The sequence below is a fragment of the Colius striatus genome, chromosome 19 (genome assembly GCF_028858725.1).
Source record: "Colius striatus isolate bColStr4 chromosome 19, bColStr4.1.hap1, whole genome shotgun sequence".
NCBI lineage: Eukaryota > Metazoa > Chordata > Aves > Coliiformes > Coliidae > Colius > Colius striatus.
The window spans coordinates 3,148,145-3,167,689 of record NC_084777.1 but is presented as its reverse complement, the minus strand read 5'-3'; the positions used below and the strand labels follow the sequence as shown (position 1 = coordinate 3,167,689).

At 56.9% G+C, this 19,545-nt stretch overlaps 1 protein-coding gene across 2 annotated transcripts; it reads right to left on the bottom strand.

Annotated features, from left to right (window-relative positions):
- Positions 1–405: 405 nt before the first annotated feature.
- On the bottom strand, positions 406–18,076 carry EGFL7 (EGF like domain multiple 7). Of its 2 annotated transcripts, XM_062011592.1 has the most exons (10): positions 17,918–18,076; positions 13,661–13,729; positions 8,507–8,674; positions 6,844–6,966; positions 6,502–6,614; positions 5,715–5,810; positions 4,373–4,537; positions 3,487–3,551; positions 2,982–3,144; positions 406–1,247 (listed from the first exon to the last, which is right to left on the bottom strand). In XM_062011592.1, the coding sequence occupies exons 3-10, from the start codon at positions 8,587–8,589 to the stop codon at positions 1,225–1,227; spliced, it is 831 nt and encodes a 276-aa protein (XP_061867576.1). In that variant the 5' UTR covers positions 8,590–8,674; positions 13,661–13,729; positions 17,918–18,076; the 3' UTR covers positions 406–1,224. The 2 variants fall into 2 exon arrangements, with proteins under 2 accessions (XP_061867576.1, XP_061867578.1); XM_062011594.1 differs by lacking the exon at positions 6,844–6,966.
- Positions 18,077–19,545: the final 1,469 nt, after the last annotated feature.

Here is a 19,545-nt window from a genome sequence, read left to right as displayed (position 1 = left end):
CAGTGCCTCTGTGTGCTCTTGACTGCTGTTCACTTCTGAGGGGGCTGGGAATAATGTTACGTGCTTTAAAAAAGAAACAACTAAGTACACCTTTGGTTATTGAATTAAAGGAGAGTGCTGGTCTTGTGTGGGGGCTGAGGGGGTGCTGTGGGAGGGAGAAGGGGATGGCCCTGCAGCTCTTGCAGGGAGGAGGTTTGTGGTTTGGTGACCAAAAGGTCCTTTTCCCCTCCCTCCCCCCACCCTGTGCCCCCCTGGCACAAGGGCTTGTGCTTCTGCTCCCCAGCCTGGCCTCAATGAGGAGATGCCAGCAGAGCCACTCACTGGGGCAGAGGAAGGGGCTGCCTGTGTGGTAGCAGGGCCCTGGCCAAGCACCTTCCCAGCCAGTAACGACCCCCAGGCTTGGTGTGGGCAGCAGGAGGCTTTATTTCAGGACAGCCCCCCCCTTGCCCACAGGGCTCCTGCAGCTCTGGGCACACAGGAAAAGCCTCGTACCAGGTCAGCCACGTCTGCTGCTGCCCTTGGGCTGGAGCAAAGGCTGCTGGCAGCAGCTGTGTGTGCCATGGGCCCACAGCACCACGGCTGGGGCTTGTGCCAGGGCAAACACAGCACTGGGCCAGCTGCCTGGGTGGGCAGAGGCCTGTTCCTCCCTCCTTGTGGGCACAGGTTTGTCCCTGTGTGCTCTGGGTTGACAAGGAGAGCATTGCAGGGAATGGTTTTAAGAGGAAGCAAGTAAAAACACTGCCTGTGCCTTCAGGCTTAGGGAGAAGCTTTGTCCTTGTTGCTGCTCTGCAGGGCCCAGGGCTGCCACAGGGGAGGGCCAGCAGGAGCAGCAAGTGTGGGAAAGGAGGAGGCACCCTGCAAAAGGAACCTGTCTCTGGGTGGGAGCAGGCAGAGGTGTGGGGGACAGCCCCAGGGAGGTGGTGTCCCAGGGGAACACAAAGTGAAAGCAGAGCTGAGCCCCACATGCCTTCCTGTGCCCAGCTCAGGCCCTGACAGCACCAGGGAAGGTGTTTATTTGCTGCCTCTCCAGCAGAGATGCTGAGGGCCCAGAGTTCAGTTTGTAGGCAACCATGTGGTCTTTGGTAAAGTGAGTTAGAAGAGAAAGATGATGGAGATGCTGATGGGGAAGGAGCCTTCTCCTGCTCCCTGCCTGGAGGTGCTGTGGCTCTGTCCCCAGCGTGGGGCCGGAGGGTGAGGCTGTGCTCAGCTTGCTCAGGTGCTCAGCTAGAGCTCAGTCTTGCAGGAACCTGGGCAGATGGAGGGGAAAAAAAGGTGTAACAGCCCAGCCACGTTGTTAGCCTGGGTTTGGTTTGTCTCATTCCCCAAGAAGGATGAGGCAGACCTCAGCCTCTGATGGGTGCTGCTTTCCCTTTGGCAGCCACCCCCAGGCTGGCTCTGTCCCACCACATCTGGGAGCATCCCCCTCACCTCCCCCACACGCCACAGCCCCCACCCAGGCCTGGGAATTCCCATGCAAAGAGGCTCAAGGCCACAGGCTGAGCTGGAGGCTCTGTGTGATGCTCACCAGAAGCAGGTGCTGCTAGTTACCAAGGGCCCCAGTCACCCAGCTGGTGGGTGATGGCCACAGGCATGGCCACAGCCAGCTGGGAGCTGGTCATGATGCCCCCCAACCCTGTCCCAGCTGAGCACTGACAGCCAGTCCTGAGCTAAGTGGTTCTGGGCTTAAAGAGCTCTGACCTTGTGCCTTCAGTGGTGGTTTAAAGAAGAGAAAATGGGTTTTAGTCCTTAAAATCAGCCCCACTTGGCAGATAATTGGAGGGTGCAATTGTGTCTTAGCAGTGGGCTGTGAAATGCTTGATGAGGCACAGAAAGTAGCTGGCCCTTCACTCCCCGTGGGCTGCCCTGCAAGCTCCCCTCTTTGCTGGAGGATGAAAGGACAGTCTTGTGTCCTCCAGGGACTCCCAAGACCATGAGAGGGACAGAAAACAAGTTGTGCATGCTGGAACAGGCTTGGCAGAAGTTAATTGCAGGACTCTGGAGTCATCCCTTGGAATAAATCCATGTCACCTTGTGATACTGCTCACATTCCTCAGTGCTGGCACTAATAACATGCACAGGTCTGCTGGAACACCCTGCTTCTGGTGATTACCCCCTTCTGAGAAGTGGTTTTAAGTGTCTATTTGGAGCTTCTTAGTCTTCAAACAAATTCTTTGAAGTCTTTTCTATGCAAGCCATTAGTGCAGGCACTGACCTGGGACTGGATGTGCCCTGAAAGTTTCCCCTTACTCTTCCCGAGCCCCTGAGCCCCTCTGCCCTGAGCACCCGGCTGCTCCTGAGCTGGGCTGGAATTGTTTAATGGGAAAACGAGCTGCCTAGCAAAAGAAAAGCCTTGATGTGGTTTGTGCTGTGCCCTGAGGCAAGCTGCAGAGGGTGCACACAGCCTGGGGATGGCAGGACCCCCGTGGCCTTCAGCCCTTGCCCTCAGGAGCTCCCTGCCTGGGACACTGTGGGGCAGTGCCTGGCAAAAGAGTGCTCAGTGCACTTCAAAGAGGAATGCCTCAAACTTCCCAGGCTCATAAATCTGCCAAGTCCTGCATGCTCCCTAAACTCCCCTGATTGGCTTTTTGGATTGTTAATTTCCTGAGAGCTGTGGCTTCTTTCCTGGGGAATAAGTTCTAACTGTGCAGGAAGGGAACACGGAGCCAGTGTGGGTGCAGGCTGTGACCCGCTGCTCAGGGTGGGCTCCTCTGCTTCCACCCCACAGCCACACTTCCACATGCTGATCTTAACCATTTGTGGCTGCTCCAAGGGCAGTCAGATGGCAGAGGCAGAGAAGCAGCTTAGAAATGAAGCTAATGGGCTGTTTGTGTTTGTCATTTGTTAATTACAGGCTGCCGAGCTTGAGGGAGTTACAGATTAATTGTGGCCTATGTGTTACTGATCTCTCTGGCCCACATCTGCTCACTGTGGCCAGTGTGGGGGTGGGAAAGACTTCAACCTTGCTTTTTCCAGGCACTTACAGGTCTCCAGGCGCTCCTCCAGGAACGAGATCTGCTCGCTCAGGGACTCGATTCTGTCCAGTTGCTGCAGGGAGTGCGACAGACGGCTGACGGGGTCTGTGCCCACGTCCTCTGGCGCCGAGGGCATGAGGTTGTGGAAGGGTGCCAGCACCAGCTGGAGTTTCTGCAGGGAGAAAGGCAGCTGGGAGTGTTTTTGTGTCCCCTCAAGCCAGGAGGATCAGCTGGCTACCAGGGTACCCAGCACTGGGGTGGCACAGCAGCCAGCTCACAGGGCTCTGGTAGCATGCAAAGGGCTGCTGGGCTGGAGGAGCTGCTGCGTGGGTGCTGCTGGCAGCGAGGAGCACAGCTGGGATGGCTGAGGCACCAGGCCAGCATGGTGGTAAAAATAGAGCTGGGGCAGAGGGAAACCCTGGCTGCAGACAGCCTGGGGTGAGAGCTGGCTGAGCACAGCCTCCAGCTGAGAGGGCAGTGCAGGGAAGGGCAGAGGTGTGTGCTGAGCACTCACCTGCTCCAGCGCTTCCACTCTGCTCTTCAAGTCTTTCATTTCTTCCTTCATTTCACTGGGAGGATCTGAAAAAGCCACCAAGAGGTCAGTGAGCAAAAGCCCATTGCCTGAGGTGAAGTGGAAGGTGCTGGGCACAGCCATCGCTGCAGGGCTCAGGCCAAGGTCTGCTGCTTTCCACTCCCCTCTTAGTGAGCCCCCAGAGCATCAGCGGGATCCAACGCCTGCTGCAAGCTCTGGCATCTAGAACTGCTGCTAACACACATCCTGCTGGAGCACCTGCAACCGAGGGGGGAAGTTTTGAGGCAGTGGGGTGACGTTCAAAGGACGAGTTGTCTGCTGAAGCCTGGCCCTTCGTGCCCGTCTTGTCAGGTTAGTTACCACCCGGCTCTGCACAAAGGCTCGTCCCTGCTGAGGGCCCTGGGCAGGGGGTGAAGGCAGGTGGCTGGTGGGGCACGTGAGGAGCGTGCCCTGCTCTCCTGGGCGTCCCCTGCGTGCTGCCTGGGCTGGCCCCAGCGCATTATTACTCACGGTACGAGTTTGAAGTGTCACAGCGCGTACCAAAAGTAATAATGGGCTGTCACCAGCGGCTCCTCGCGGCTCCGGAGCTGCCCTGCGGGAAGGACGATGGTGATGGAGAGAGCAGCCACGTCCCAGCCCCTGCACAGCACAGCCAGGCTCAGCCACCCCTGCAGATGGAGCAGATGTGTGCACAGGGGTGGCAGAGACATCCTGGGTCACTGAGAAGGAAGCTGAGGGGTTCTGGCTCTTGTCCCTTCTCCTGTCTCTTGCCAGTCCCGCTCCAGCCACCCCGCGATGCCGAGTGATCCCGGCTTTCCTCAGAGGCCCTGAGCAGCCAGGGCTGCCCTGGAACAGGGGAATGTGTTACCTGCTTGGCTGGAGGTTTCTGGCTGGGGTGCTGGCAGCAGGGGCTGGCAGGTCTTGTGGTCAGCAGCGAGGCTGAAGCCGTCCCGGCAGGCGCAGCGGTAGCTCCCGGCCGTGTTGGCGCAGAGCTGAGTGCAGCCGTGGCTCTGCCCGGCACACTCATCCACGTCTGAAAGCACAGGGAGGGCTGTGTGAGGGCAGGGGGCTGAGCTCACAGGGAAGGCTCAGCCCCAGGGGCTGGAGGTGTGATGGGACACCTCTGAGCGCCCTCAGCACTGCAGGGTGGGAGCGCAGGGTTAGGGACCAGCCCTTACACCGGGCTGCAGTAAACCTGGGCTAACTTCCAGGGGGATGTGGCCCCTTCCCCTCTGCCTGCTCCCCCCCAGGACATCAGGAACACAGGCTGTGCTCAGGGGGGTGCAGGCAGTGCTGGGCTCTGCTCTCCTCCTGGATTCAGGGCCAGGGTTTTGGTTCCAAGCAGCCGTGGTGAGGAGCTCTCGGCCTTTGCAGTGTGTGCAAACCCCAGTAACCTCTTCTCACACGGGGGAGTTATTAAAGCTGTTCCCACAAAGCAAAATGAGCTGAACCGCTTCCCACGCCCGGCAGAATCTGTTTTAGGCAGTGGGAACATCCTTCCTCCCCTCTGTGCTGGGGCTGGAGCTGTCAGGGCTGTGCTTGGCCCGGCCCAGGGCAATGCCACACGCTCCTCCTCTGTCTCACAGCGGGCACAAAGCCAGGGTTGGCACAGTGTGCACCACGCTGCCTCATCTCCTCATCTGGTGAGGAGCATCAGGCTGCTCTCCTGCTGGAGAGGAGCTGATTGCCTGGAGATTGAAAGGCTTCCCTCCACCCCCAGATAGTTTTGGTTTAGTCTCTGCAGTAAATGGGTGTTTTAGTTTACAGGGAGAGTTTATAAAGCCTGGGAGAGGGGTCACTACAAATACACAATCTCGGGCTGACCCCACAAGTGTATGGGCTGCCCTGCAGAAAGCATTTGCAGAGTACAGCCACTGACCCAGCACAGAGCTGCAGCAGAGAGAAAACATGGAGGCCAGGGCTCTGTGAGAGAGCTGGGAGCACTGAGGCAGCCAGAGGAAGGTCAGAGCTCCCCTGGGAGCCGAGCTGCCCATCCTTTCCTGGCCAGCCCATCAGGCATCACCACCCTGAAGCAACACACGTGGGTGAGTGTGTGTGTGTGTGCGCTGGGGGATGACCCACTGGTTCTGATCTGAGTAGCACCAGGTGTGTGCCAGGGCTTGTGAGGAGCCCCAGTGCTGGTCCCTGTTCCCCCCTGAAGGGTCTGTCTGTATGCAGAGGACCTCCAGAGCCCCCCAGAGCAGCAGTACCTGTCTGGCAGGCTGTCCCTGCCCAGCCGGGCGGGCAGGCGCATCGGTCGGGGAAGGTGCAGCTCCCTCCGTTCTGACACGGCTCCCAGCACACAGCTGTGGGACCAAACACCAGCACAACGTCACAGCACGGCTCTGGGGGCACCAGATCCCTCCCCTGCCAGCGAGGATGTGAGTACACACACATACACCCCCCAAAACACAGCCAGCACCAGCCCAGGCCAGGATGCTCTGCCCCAGCAGCGGGGTTGAGCTGACCTGATGGGCACAGGTTGGGTGGGATGAACAGGACTTGGGGTTTGCAGCCTGGTAAGAAGCTGGGGGGTGGCTGCAGCCAGGTGAGAGGAGGGCCAGTGGGTGGCAGAAGCCCCTGGAGCTGCTCTCCCAGCTCATCAGGGCCCAGACTAGCTGCTGAGGCATTTTGCATTTGTTTTGGGCTGTACATCATGATTGGCTCCTGAAAGCATTTCCCTTCCATTAGGGCTGATTTGTTGGAAAGGACTCCTTTCATTTATCCTCTGTTCACTGTAAAGTTAATCAGCAATCCCAAAGGAACAAAAAGCCCTGCAAGGCAGCAGAGAAAGGCTGGGAATTAATCAGAAATTGAACCACATTTGGTTGTGAAGCTGAACATGGAAATGCTTTCCTCCAGGGAGCATCCTCCTGCCAGGCAGAGTGCTGGGCAAGGAGCGAGCTGGCTGCCAGGGCCTCATCCAGGGACCTGAGCTCCCTGGGCCGTGGGGTCTGAGGGAAGGGCTGAGCACAGGCTGGCACAGCAGCCTCTTACCTCTGTTGCAGCCGAGCGTGTGGCTGTTAGCTCTGCTCCAGCCAGGACAGCACGAGCCCAGGGGCTGGGGCAGCTGCCTCTGCACCTGCCTGTAGGCAATTCTGTAGATGGTCCTGCAATGCAAGGATAGGGCTGAGCTGAGGGCCTGAACCTCTGCCCTGAGCCCCCCATCCCATCCCATCCCATCCCATCCCATCCCATCCCATCCCATCCCATCCCCATGCCAATGGCTCAGCCCTCCCGCCCCTTCCCCACGGATGGAGGCAGGCCTTTGTGGGGAGCTGCCTGGCTGGGCTGGGTCCCCCTGGGTGCCCAGGCCCCGGTGCAGGCAGCAGCTCTCACCTGTAGGTGCTGCAGAGGCGGGGGCCAGGGCAGGTGGTGAGGTAGGGCTGGTAGATGGGCTGCACGTGGGACTCGCTGTAGGTGGCTGCCCGACCCTGCGGTGCCACGGCACAGACCCTGCGGCTGCGGGGAGAGGAATGGGTCAGCACCAGCCAGAAACCACCCACCCCTGCCTTACACCAGCCTGAGACCTGGCCTCACACTCCCTCTGCACAGAGGGCTAGTTAAATGGCAGTGCTTAATTGCCCCAGTGACCCAGGAGGCTACTCCAGGCTGTTTCAGGGCAGCGACACAAAGCTTGAGCTCGGGCTCTTGCTGCCCAGCCTCTGTGTGAGGGCACTGACACCTCCTCATACACTCACCCTGCCACAGTCCCTCTGTCCCAGACAGCACTTGGGGCCCAGATTTAAGGGGGGATTTACCCAAAGCAGTTCTCCTTCCACTCATCACTCCCCATCCCCTGAAAATCACTCACTTTCTGAGCAGAGTTTTCCTTCCTGAGGCTCTCACATTGCTGAAGCAGATGCCCCTGTGGCCACTGAGAAACTAATGCTTTCACAGGAAGGGTCAGGCTCAGCACAAGTAGAGGCCAGATGAAAGTTGCTCTCCAGCCTCCCAAAGACAACTGTGATCCAGTCAAAAACTTTCCCAAGGTTAACAGCCAAAGGGGTCTGGGTTAAAAACTCTTTTCTTTCCCAACATTTTCCAGCCCAAGCAGGTCAGTCCCACTGAGGAACCCATCTGCTTGTCTCAGGCTCCCAGCCCAATTAGAAACTAGAATCAAAAGCCTGGGAATTAGTATGGCCATCAGATGGCTTCCATTAACCCCAGCAAACTCCCCTCAGCCTCACTGATGAACGCTCTAGAAGATGCACATTTGAAATGGCAACAGTTTGCCTGGCAAAACTGAGAATAAAGCTGGGGCTGCAGCCTGGGGGTGAGGAATCCAGCCCCTGGGTTGTGTTACAAGAAGAATGCAAAAGGTTTAACACTGGGGAGAGTGTTTCAATGGGAAAATAAACCTTGGAGAAAGTGTGAGCTGGGGGGGGGGGGGGGGGGGTGAGCTCGAGCTCCTTGGGCTGGGGAAGATCCTGGGACACTGAGGTCTGGGCTTCCTCTGAGCCCAGTGGGAGCTGAGCTGTGCCTGCCCAGTCAGTGCTGGCATCCAGGGCACTGGATCTGGCCTCATTCCCAGGAAGGGAAGGGGAACTGCTGGAGCTGCCACTCCTGGGCATGAGGAGCCCTGGCCTGCAGCATCCCAGGCAACACCCCACCAGGGCATCCTCCTCTGACAGCTTGTTCTCCAGCCTTGCTCGCTGTGACAGCAAGCTTGTGCCCCTAATTTTGTGCAAAAGCACAATTCAAAGAGACAATAATTAACCCATGAACAGCTCAGGGCCTGGTTAGCTCATGACTCTGCCAGACAAAAAGCCCAGAGTGTCTTTGTGCCCCTGCATGGAGCTAAATGGAATCAGGGTGTTTCTCTCTGAGAGGTTTATTCGCTTCAGTGAAAAAACAAACACCAGTGAAGGGGCTGCTGAGCCTTGTCCCAGCTCCTCAGCAGCCCAGGTGCAGGCTGGGCTCTCCTCACCCAGGCAGGATCCACCTTGCTGTGACATGCAGATGGGCTCACCTGAGAGATGCACACAAAAAGCAGCCTTACCCTGCCCGGGGAAAGCTGCCTGTGCTGGTCACGCTGAGCAGGAGGAGGAGGAGTCCCAGGAGGAGGCAGCCGGTGCAGTGCATGTCCTGTCCCTGTCCCCAGGCTGTGTGGCACGACCAGGTTTTGCTGTTCCGGCTCCTACCACATCTCAGCCCTCAGCAGGGAGCGCTGCAAGCAGAGCACAGCGGGGTGAGCACACGGGCTCTGCCCAGGGCATCTGATGGAGCTGTGGGGATGGGGCCAGGCAGTTCCCTCACAGGGAACTGCTGCACAGAGTCCAGCACAGGGCTACCAAGATGCTGAGAGAACTGGAATATCTAAGTGAGGAGGAAAGGCTGAGACCTGGGGCTGTTCAGCCTGGAGAAGGTTGAGGAGGGACCTCATCAACACTTATCAGTACCCAAAGTGTACTGTGATGCCCAGTGACAGCACAAGGGGTGATGACACAAGCTGGAACACAAACAGTTCCACTGAAACACAAGGAGAAGCTCCTTTGGTGCTGAGGTGAGGGAGCCCTGGCCCAGGCTGCCCAGAGAGGGTGTGGAGGCTCCTTCTCAGGAGGTTTCCAAACCCCCCTGGACACGTTCCTGTGCCCCCTGAGCCAGGGGAACCTGCTTTAGCAGGGGCTGGGGCTGGAGGAGCTCTGCAGGGCCCTTCCAACCCCCACCATGCTGGGATTCTACCATCCCAGGGTCAGAGGGATGGTGCTGGGCGTGCACAGACCCTCCAAGGGCAGCCCACGGGGCCAGGGCAGGAGGACACTTGCTGTGCCAAGGCAGAGGGGAAGCAGGGACACAGCCATTCCCATGCTGTTCCCAGGAACCCCTTCCCCCAGGCACAAACCCACTTTGCCCCATTCCTGATTTAGCCCAGGGGATGCCTGGCAGGAGATGGCACTAGGGGCTTGTGGAGTGTCAGGGAAGGGGCCTGTGTCATGAAATACGCTGCCAGTTCCAGGCAGTGAGGACAAAACAACTGCCTGTAATTTCTTAATCCACACAGCATTGTGAAGCTGCATTTTCTCACCACGTAACACACCAAAATCTGATCATCTGCTCTTTGAAACACAAGTTCTTTGCCACAGTAAAGTGCTGTAAGGGCCATATGTACTGTCTGCAGAGTCAGCACTAACCAAGGCACAAATAAAGAGACTTTGATTTTCTCACAGAGGACAAATATGGAAGAAGGCTGAAGAAGGTCAACAACAGTGTCTAATTTATACAATATCTACTTCAAACAGAAGAGCTGGCCTCTGGATGGCAGCAGTTAAAGGATGGAGAACTGGAGAAACACCTTAAACGTGCCAGTTAAAGAAAGAATCGGTCTTTCTGATTAAACCCTGAGGAAAAGAGTGGCTCTAAGGGGAGGCAACACAGAAGGAAGCATCCTTCTGAAACAGCAAAGATGGTGAGCTGCAAATGAACTTGCTAAAACACCCAGGTGATGTGGGGTTGTGGTTTGAGCCCCAACTCCCTTTAGGACAATTCCTGCCTCTGCTGGGAAAAACCACCTCAAATGTGTAGACCCTGCAGGTCTCAGAGCCCTTCTCTGTGGCGCTCAGTGTCATCCTTTGTGCAGGTGGAGAAACTGAGGCACAGAGAGATGCAGACCAGGACTGGGAGAGAAACCTGCCTGGTGCCATCCTGCCCCTCAATAGCAAATGTCCTGGGGATGTTTCAGGCAGTGCCAGTGCTCACCCAGGCAGGGACTCGGTGCTGCCCATGAGCACTTGGCTCTGCCCAGCTCAGCAACGGGAGGTTTCATCCCGTAGCAAATCAACTGCCTTGCTGACACACAACCAGGACCTCACTGGTTGGTTCTGCAGAGCTGAGGGTCTGGCTCCAGGACCCTGAGGGATAAGGATGTGCCCATCTCACTCCTATGGTGGTACAAGCTGTTGCCACACAGGTGCCCATTTAACCTCCTGACCAGCCTGGAGGATGCAAGGAGGATTTGAGTCCTCCCTGCTCCTCTGGTGACTAATATATGGTATTTCCCCCCATCAGGAGATCAAAGCTGGGCTGACTTGTAGGGAAGTTTAAAATAAAGAGTAAGGAAAGCTTCTTTGTCCCCAGTGCCCCTGGACAGCAGAGCACAGAGACAAACTGTCTCTCAACCTCTCAGCCCCACAGCTATTCCTAGGGCTGCACCAGGACACGTGCTTCCCTTCCAGCCCCAGAGCCCCAGGCCAGCAGTGCTGCTCCACAAGCCTCTCAGTCAAACTCTGCCAACCATCTCCATCCTCCCACAGGCTTCCCGTGGCTGCTAGGGGAGCTTTCCCTGGGGGGAAGGCAAGAAATGCAGGGCACAAGCCTCAAATATAAATGGTCTGCTCATTTTATTTCGCAGCATTGCCCTATCTCCAGTGGCCAGAACATCCCTCTGGGTCAGGAAATTATGGTTGCTTCATACCAGAGAAAGTTTCAAAAGTGGAAAATATGACAGTCTCTACTTGTCTTTTTCTTTATGAGTTCATTAAATCAGCCTCTCTGGAGATGCTGAGGGTCCTCCAGCCTGTTGCCACTCCCCATCCTGATACTCTCTGAGAGTACAGAACTTAAGGGAAATCTGTTTGGGCTTCAGAAAAACAAACGGAGGGATTTGCCTGTCTTTTTAGTCTCTCAAATGAAAAAGTGAAGCCCCACGGGCTGGTGAGGGAAATGGGTGCAACTGAGCTTCTGCTGTTTGAGGGAGCAGCGAGGTCACCCCCGTTGGCCATGTGCTCCTGGGAGTCATGGGGGGGTCCGTGTCCCCACAGCCAGAAGCGTTCCTGTCACTCTCTTGCCTAACCCCCTGCAGCAACCAACGGGAACATCCCCGTTGAGAGTGAGCAGTGCTTTATCCACCCCTGCCCGTGAAACCAATGCGAAAATCCCAGCTGATGGCAGCAGGGAATCGGGTGCTGTCTGCAAAGCGGTGCCAGAGGATCCAGGAGGATGCCTTTACCCTCCCGGGAACGCTCCAGCTGTGCCTTGTCAAACAGCCCAGCCTGGTTCTGCAGGTGAAACTGCTCTCCTAACTGCGCTCGACCTGGTCTGTGCCCTCAGAACCTCCCGGAGAGGGGCTGCGCTTTCAGGGAGATATATTTCCCCCTTTGCAGGGCTGCGGGCGCGATGGAGCGGGGCGCGGGGATGCGGGCACGGCGGAGCGGGCTGCGGGGAGCAGAGCTGCGGGTACCGGGCGCAGGGACGCGGGTACCGGGCGCGGGGATGCTCCCCTGACCCGCAGCAGGCCGAGCCCCGCTCCGCCGGCCGCTGCACCCCCGGGGCAGGGATTGCCCTGCTCGCCGGCCCGGCCACAGCCGCCCCCGGGCCACCCCCCGGCCGCCCCCGCTGCGGCAGCGAGTCCCGCTCGGCGGAGCGCTCCGTCCCTCCCCGCTCCCCCCGTCCCTCCCCGCCGCAGGACGCGGCTCCCCCCGGGCGCGCCGAGCCCCGGGACTCACCCGCCGCCGCCGGAGCCGCCGCGGACCCCCGCGCGATTCCTTCCCCCGGCCCGGGCCGGTCCCTTCGCCTCGGCCCAATGAGCTCCCGGCGGGGAGGAAAGCGGAGCCTCACGGCCGGGGAGGGCGGGGGGGAAGCGCCGGGGCCCGGGGAGCCTCCGCCTGCCCCCGCCCCGCCGGCCCCCGCCACCTGCCCCCGCGCCCCGGCTCCCCGGGGGACGTGCAGGGACGGGGCAGGACCCCCGGAGAAGCCTGGTGCTGGGGATGGACATGCAGGGACAGGGCAGGACCCCCGGAGAAGCCTGGTGCTGGGGGGGACATGCAGGGACGGGGCAGGACCCCCAGAGAAGCCTGGTGCTGGGGATGGACATGCAGGGACAGGGCAGGACCCCCGGAGAAGCCTGGTGCTGGGGGGGACATGCAGGGACGGGGCAGGACCCTCAGAGAAGGTCGCTACCCCTCGCCGCGGAGTGTCCAGAGTCCCAGGTGACGTGATCCATCACCCGTGCAGTGGCCACGGCAATTTTATTCCCCTTGGCTAAGAAACAGCGCAGCTAGTCCCACGCTCCCCAAGAGGCCACGGAACAAGAGACATCGCCATCCCCAGGTTAGACACCGGGCACCACCTGGTGCGGAGCCTCCCGCTGCGCCCCTTTAATCCCCCCGAGCTCATTCCAGCGCCAAAGTGTGCCAGAAGCAGGCGGTGGGCTGCTGCCAGGGCAGGAAGGTTGTTCCGCCAGCCCGAAGGGATGCTTAAAGGATCCCTCGGACGCTCCTCGCTGCACGGCAGGGTGCGAATGGACCCGGGGAGACACCCAAAGCCAGCGCAAACCCGGCAGTTCGCTTTGTGCCGAGCTGCCACTTGTTTTGCCTACGTCTTTCTCTGGCAAATTAGAGCACAGAGGCTTATTGTTTTCCAAATGACTGAAGCGCCTGTCCGAGCACAGAACCAGCCTGAGAGATTGCAGGGGTCTGATGTGGCCGCGAACGGCAGGATACAGCCCCCTGGGAACGTGTTCCCGTTAAAGTTTTGCAACGCTTTTGAAAGCGTGCAGGCATTGGAAGGAAGTATTTACCACTTATACAAGAACGGCTCCAAAAGAGCACCTGAGATCACTGGCCCAGCCCCTGGAGTTCCTCGTGGCTATGGTGGTTGAACTGGAGCTGTCTCAGGCCGTGCTGCACCCGCCCGGGAAGGTGATGGGTGCTGGATGTGCTGGCGTTGGGCTCTCGGGTGAACCCGTGTAAAAGGAGCTTTGGTGGGATCCTCCCTGGGGAAGGGAATGGAGCAGAGAGGAATCAGCTCTGGGACATGCTGGGGAGGATGGAGCTCCACTGCCAGGGAGGATGGATCCCTCCCAGCAGCGAGGGAAAGGCTGGTGGAAGCACAGCTCCACCTTAGGCAGTGTCTCACACAGCACCAACAGGTTTGCTCGCTCTGTGTGGATCCTGCCTGCCTCTGGGGAATGATTTCAGCTCACTTAATCTCATAAGCACAAAGCACGGGCAACTTTTCCCCAGAGCCTTGCAGGGACAGTAATTGGCTTATTCTGCAGACAGTGTGGTTGGTTTTTTGCTGGTGTATGGGGTAGATGGACAGAGCCTGATACTCAACTTGCCTAATAATTACAAAATGTATTTGGAAGCCAGCAGAAAGCTTCTCCATGTGACCATATTGAAAGCCCAGGACCTCACTCTGCAGCCAGGACACTCACCTTATCTGTGGTGCTCCATCATCTGTCCCAGGCAGGGATCCTTTCCTTGAAGAGCATCTTGATTTCTTACTGTCAGAACAGAAAAAGCTGCTGTTACACTCCCCATGGCAGACAGGCAGAGGTCAGTAACCTGGTGTGGGGTTCCCTGCACTCTCCCAAAGGTCCCAAAAATAGGGTGGAGGATGAAAGGGTTGTGGCCACAGAGTACCTGTGCCTGGCCTTGGCACTGAGCTCACACCGCAAGGGCTCGCTGGTGAGGCACAGACACCGTGGTAGGGCAGGGGAGGGCCAGCCCTGCCCTGCTGTGCTGGGCAGGCTGCACAAGTGGGGGCTGTAGGAGCATCCTCTGGGTCCTGATCCTCCCCTCACTCTCACCAGCCTGCAGTGTGAGCTGCCTTTGCACCCTTGGGGGCTGAGCAGACAGGGATATGAGCAAGGTTCCAGCTAACACCGACCTGCCCCCTCCAGCAGCTCCCCAGTGCCTGGATTTCCCAAGAACCCAAGAGAACAAGGTGTCCCATTCCTGCTGACATGCTCCTGGGTGTATCCAAGATGGGATCACATCTGCTGTACCCCAGCCCTGTATTTTAACCATCCTCAGTACGTGTACACACTCATTTAAGGCCAAAGACCCCTATCTTTCATCTCCTTGCATGCTGCACTGGCAGGGTCTCCCTCAGAGCCTTCTCAGCCATCAGACAGTTCTGCCCCAAGTGCCCTGCAGCAAATTCTGCAAGGATTTTAATTGCAAACTGTTGGGTTTTCAGTTCCATTTACTGGGTCAAATCTTTGCTCAAGCGAGTGCCCACGGCAGCTGCTTAAGAACTGCATATAGCCCATTAAAAGAGCATTTAATCTTCTGCTCCTAAGCAAGGTTCAGTGGTTTATATGTTAATATTCATTATGCTGGGAGGAAATCCCCCAGGACACAGCCTGGCAAAGTTCCCTTGAAAGCAGAGGAGTTCTGCCAGTGCAGAGTGATGGAAGATCAGATCTGTTGGCTCTGTTAATATTGGTGTGATGAGCTTCTGACAAGGCAGTACAAGATTTTTGGCCCCTGACTGCAAGCCTGTCTGAATTAAGTCCTTCCTGGGCTGGTGTTTTACATGTTTCCTCCAAAGCTTTCTCCCTTGCACACTAGAAATGTACTCCCACGGCATCTAATATTAATACTTGTGTCTGGGCCAAGAAAGAAATGTTCCTGCTCAGCCTCCCTCTTCGATTTAACAATGTCAAATCTCCTTGTCTCCCACAGATTTGACCACCAGTGTGAGCTGTGAGGCTGAGCACTGGCCCTGAGCAGGTCTCAAGCCGAGCGCCAGGCTGGCTGCAAAGGTGAGATGTGGTGGTTGCCCTTGATGATCTCAAAGGTCTTTTCCAAGCAAACTGATTTGATGATTTTTTTCACCCAGCTGGGTAGAGGCACCAGATCTGCCATCACCCTGAGAGCATCCATGGTGGATGGAGGGCTGGAGATGTGGGCTGAGCTGCCAGCTGCTCCCATGTGAAGGTGAGCTGGGAGGGTGGGAGAGGGGCTGGGGCTGGGCTGGGGAGGGCTCAACTTTGCTCTTTCTCTGTAGGTGTGAAAAAGGGATGATTGACAGAGGAGAATTAATGGGAAGTCATCACTAAAGTCTCTCAAAAGCCTCCTTTAAGAGGGGAGAGCTTAAAGCCCATCACATGCCCAAGCACAGGAGTGCTGCCCCAAACCAGAGCTGGAGGTGCTGCAGTGGCAGATGGGGATGGACGAATGGGGAGCCAGACAGGAGAGTGACACACATACAGATGCAAAACCTTTCAGCTGCCACAAGCCATGGCTGACCCCAAACCTGCCCTGTACAATGGGCTCTGGCTGGATTTGCACACAACGGGAAGCACTTGCTAAAGCACCAGCAATTGTCGGTGCTTCTGCAAACAAAAAAGAGGGGGGAATGGCTTTTCTGCTTTAGGACAAACTCCTCAGCTCAGGCTTTCATAAGGCTGTTTGGTAAACTTTACACTTCAGGCTTTGGAGCAGCCCCTGTTCTGCAGAGCTCTGTAAGGAAAATGACCTCCCACTATTCTCTTCTGTCCCATATTGTTCTGTGTTGCGTCAGCTGCAGAGCAGTTATCTCAGTGGAAATCTAGAGGAGCCCATTGATGTCAGGGGGATCAAAGCAGGTCAAACCGACAAAAGCCCTTGGCCCATAGCTCTGGGTCTGTCCTCACCAGTTGCCCAGTGCTGTGCATGTTATGACCAAGATCTGATTCCCACAAAGTGGGGTTTTTTTCTCTCTTTGAGGACTTTGCAAGGACTGAGTGTCTCAGGACGGGTCTGTTGTAACTTAAGGCGACCATTGAGACACAGGGCAGCCAACTGCAGCTGTGCAAAAACAAGTGAGTGAACTGCTCAACATCCTGCAGTCAGGTTTATTTTCTCTTATATGCACACAGATGAGTTCTTATTTACGTTCAGGGGAGGCAGTGATGGCTGCTGTGTAAAAAGCTGGGGGAAATGATTCATCTCACCCAGGAATAAACTGAATTTCGCAGCTTTCTGTGACATTTCCCTGGCAAAAAGTGGCATTAGTCAGCAGGGAATGGTCTCCCCACCCTGCTGGTCCCTGCTGTGTTTTCCCAGGGAATCACTCCCCGAGGACACATGGGAAGGGTGGTGGGAATAGCTGTGAGTTGTGTGCAGGGCTAAGTCCCTTCCTCACGGCCATCCCAGTGAGCAGCTCAGGACAGAGCACTTTGCACCAGATTGGTTCTTGCTCTGATTATCTTTCTCTACCAAGAGAAAGTCTTAAGCTGGAGAAACCCACAGTAAGCAGAGCTCCTCTCTGCAGTCACCTCCCAGGCTATGGGCAGGGTAGGAATCCAAGTATTCACTTTGAGAGAGAGGACAGAGAGTGAAACAACATTTCTGGTCACCCTCTTCTGTTTGCAGAGACCTTTTTCTGCCTCTGTCTGGTCTGAAACCTCTTAAGTCTTCCCTCACGTTTCCCCATGCCCTTCTGCTGCTGGTGTGATTGAGTCGGGTTCCTTTAGTCTAATTTGTTGCAGTTTGTAAATCTGTTTCCCCAGAGCCAGCCCCATCTGCAGCAGCAGAGTCTGGGAAATGGCTCAAATGAGCCTTCAGCCCAGATTCAATTTCTCTTCCTTACCTCTAGGGAAACTGATGCAGAGCTAGTAGTTTAACAGCATAGAAGGAAACTAACTCAATCAGCAGAATGAATGCTGGATCACAGGGAAGAACATTCCAAACCTGCCAGGGCAGACTTGGTGTTTGTTGCTGCTGCCCAGAGGAGAGATGGATTTTTGAGGAGACCCAAGCAGTGATAGAGCTTCCCAATCTGCTTTTAAATCAATTCTATCACTCACAAAGCCTGGTAGTTTCTCCTAATACTTGATTCTCACACCTAGTGGTGTGATTCTGTTAGACCCTGGGAAAAAAGTATGCCAGGTTATTCCTACCCCAGAGCCCTTGGCTGACCTGGTTCTGCTCAGTATTCCCACACTGCCAGCCAGTGCCTGGGTAGCCCAGCAGCTTCTACCCACAGGCAGCCTTTTATCCCAAAATACCCCCTGTGCCACACTGAAAGCCTCCTGTCCGTGCTGTTTAATGCCACAGGTTACAACAGTGGGAGGTTTGCAGGTAGCTGAGAACAGCATCCAAATTACACATTGAAGAGGCTGTGCTGAGCTCCTGGCATGCACACACTGAAACACTCCAGGCTGGTCTGTGAGAGCAGGGACCGTCCCTGCCTCAGCCCCGCATCCTACCCACAGGGGATGAACAAGTTGGTGTATCAGAGGTGTTCAGAAAGCAGGCAGTTGGGAAAAAAAAGTGGCTGAGTTATGGGAAGAAAAGAGATTTGCTAAAAATTCCCGCCACCTGACAGGTATTTGTGTGTTTCTGCATGCACAGGAGGTAGAATTGACTCTCCTGGAAAACAACTTGAGTGGCAGTGGGGTGAATTAAGAATCCCAGCGCTGCAGGTTGGGCTGTGCTCTGAGCGAAGCAGTGCTGGAGATGCTCCTCATCACAGCACATGCACGGCTGACAGCAGAGCCAGCCTCACTGCCAGCAGCCCAAGGATGCTTTAAACACCCGTCTGCTCCAGCAGCCCGTTGCCAGTGCCGTGTGCTTAACCATCACTGCCCGAGCAGGGCCAAAAACCCAGCCGGAGCCTGGCGAGGACGCACAGCCCCGCTGCCCCCAGCCCACGTCCCCGTCCCGTCCCTCCCGCCCCATCCCCGCTGCGGTGACGGTACCTGCGGCTCCCCGCCGTGCCTCACCGTGCCGGGGGCAGCCCCGGCGCCGCGCTCCGCCATGGCTCCCGGCCGCCATCCCCGCGGTGTGCTGGGCCCGGGCAGCCGCCTCGCGCCCTCGGCATGGCTGCCCGCTGGCCCTGCGCTGGCAGGAGGTGGCTGCTGAGGTGGAAGGGCGGCTTTTTATGCTTTTCTTCCTGTATAAATCAGGCCGGGGATGGACAATCCCAGACAGGACTTCCTGTGTGTGTTGTGCACTGATAACGGCCGCCGTGAGGAGAACAAACACGGCCGCCCCGCGCGTGGAGGGGGAGAGGGGCTGTGGGGCGGCACCCCCCATACCGTGCCCACCAGGAACAGCCCTGGGTGCCAAAACGGAGAGGAGGCGGCCAGGTGTCCCTGGGGACACGGGGAAGGAGAGGGCTGCCCGCCTCAGCTCCCCGCTGGCACCTCGCACTGGGCCTAAGATGGCGGCTGCCCCCCTGCACTCCCACCTCACTGGCATGGGGCACGTTTTGGCAGTCCCCACCACAGCCACCTCTCATTCCCCCTCAGAGGGGGCGGATGTGGGGCTGGTGGGGACCCACATAGCACTAGGGTCTCCCTCACAGCCCGTGCCAAGCATGGCGGGGCTGGAAGCCATCTTCTGAAGAGGAGGCCGTGTTGATGTGAGGCGCCAGTGGAGCACGTTCTGGGGGATTTGCGACCCCCTGAAGTTTGGGTTGCAATACAGGGGTTTATCAGTTTGCTAGGTTGCTTGTCACCCCCGTCACACTGTCCCTGTGTTAGGAAAGAGCGAGGTACATGCAGTTTGGGCCACTAAACCTGCAGGATGTCACCCAGCAAAAATGGCGTCAGAGCCGGGCAGCAGGTGTGGAAACGATTGTCCTGGCTCTGTAATTTTCAAGGCTGTTCTTGTGTAAAGCTGATTGTGATTTCAAATGTAACATATGTCTGTGTGTGATCTTGGTTCTGGGGAGCCAAAGGAGGAATAGAACACTCTTGAATTTGAATTCCAAACTTTGATCCAGACTTTATGCCAGCAAAGGAGGCATTTGGGAACTCGGGGGCTCTGAAGGGGTTCATTAATCTCTTCATTCTCTCAGAGGATGTAGAAACCACCAAGTGAGCAGCCCCATGGCTGCCAGACCCCCACAGCAGCCTGTATGCTTTCCTCCTGTCATGGCAGAGCAGGGTCTGGGGCTTTGTGTCAACTGAGGCTCATCTGGAGCAGAGCCACATGCCTGGCTTGTGCCACACACACCTAGGTCCTCCCGCTCTGGGCAGCACCAAGAGCTCCTGCACAGGCTTACAGTGCGCAGAGGCTTACAGCTAGCAGGGGATTACAGTGAGCAGAGGATTACTCCTACCATTATTCAGCAAAATATTCCTCTGGGCAAGCCCCGTGGGAGTTGCAAAATATTCCTGTGTTTATTTATTTAAATGCATGTCTAAAGAAAGACCCCACTTGTTTTCCTTGGCAGATGTGTTCTTAAAGGCTGTTTTCTGCCTCACATCATTCCCTCCAGCAATAGGTGACTTACCCCTTGTCTTGTCACTGGACACCACAGGAAAATGTGTTGCCTCGTCCTCCTGACACCCACCCTTTAGGTACTTTAGAAGTATTGATA

What these genes read in the sequence shown, in the direction of transcription:
- EGFL7 (XM_062011592.1), bottom strand. Translation starts at nt 8,589, where the DNA reads ATGCACTGCACCGGCTGCCTCCTCCTGGGACTCCTCCTCCTCCTGCTC. An exon ending in CGCCTCTGCAGCACCTACAG is followed by an intron (nt 6,615 to 6,843) that starts GTGAGAGCTGCT and finishes CTTGCATTGCAG; the next exon opens with GACCATCTACAGAATTGCCT. An exon ending in AGAAACCTCCAGCCAAGCAG is followed by an intron (nt 3,552 to 4,372) that starts GTAACACATTCC and finishes TGGCTTTTTCAG; the next exon opens with ATCCTCCCAGTGAAATGAAG.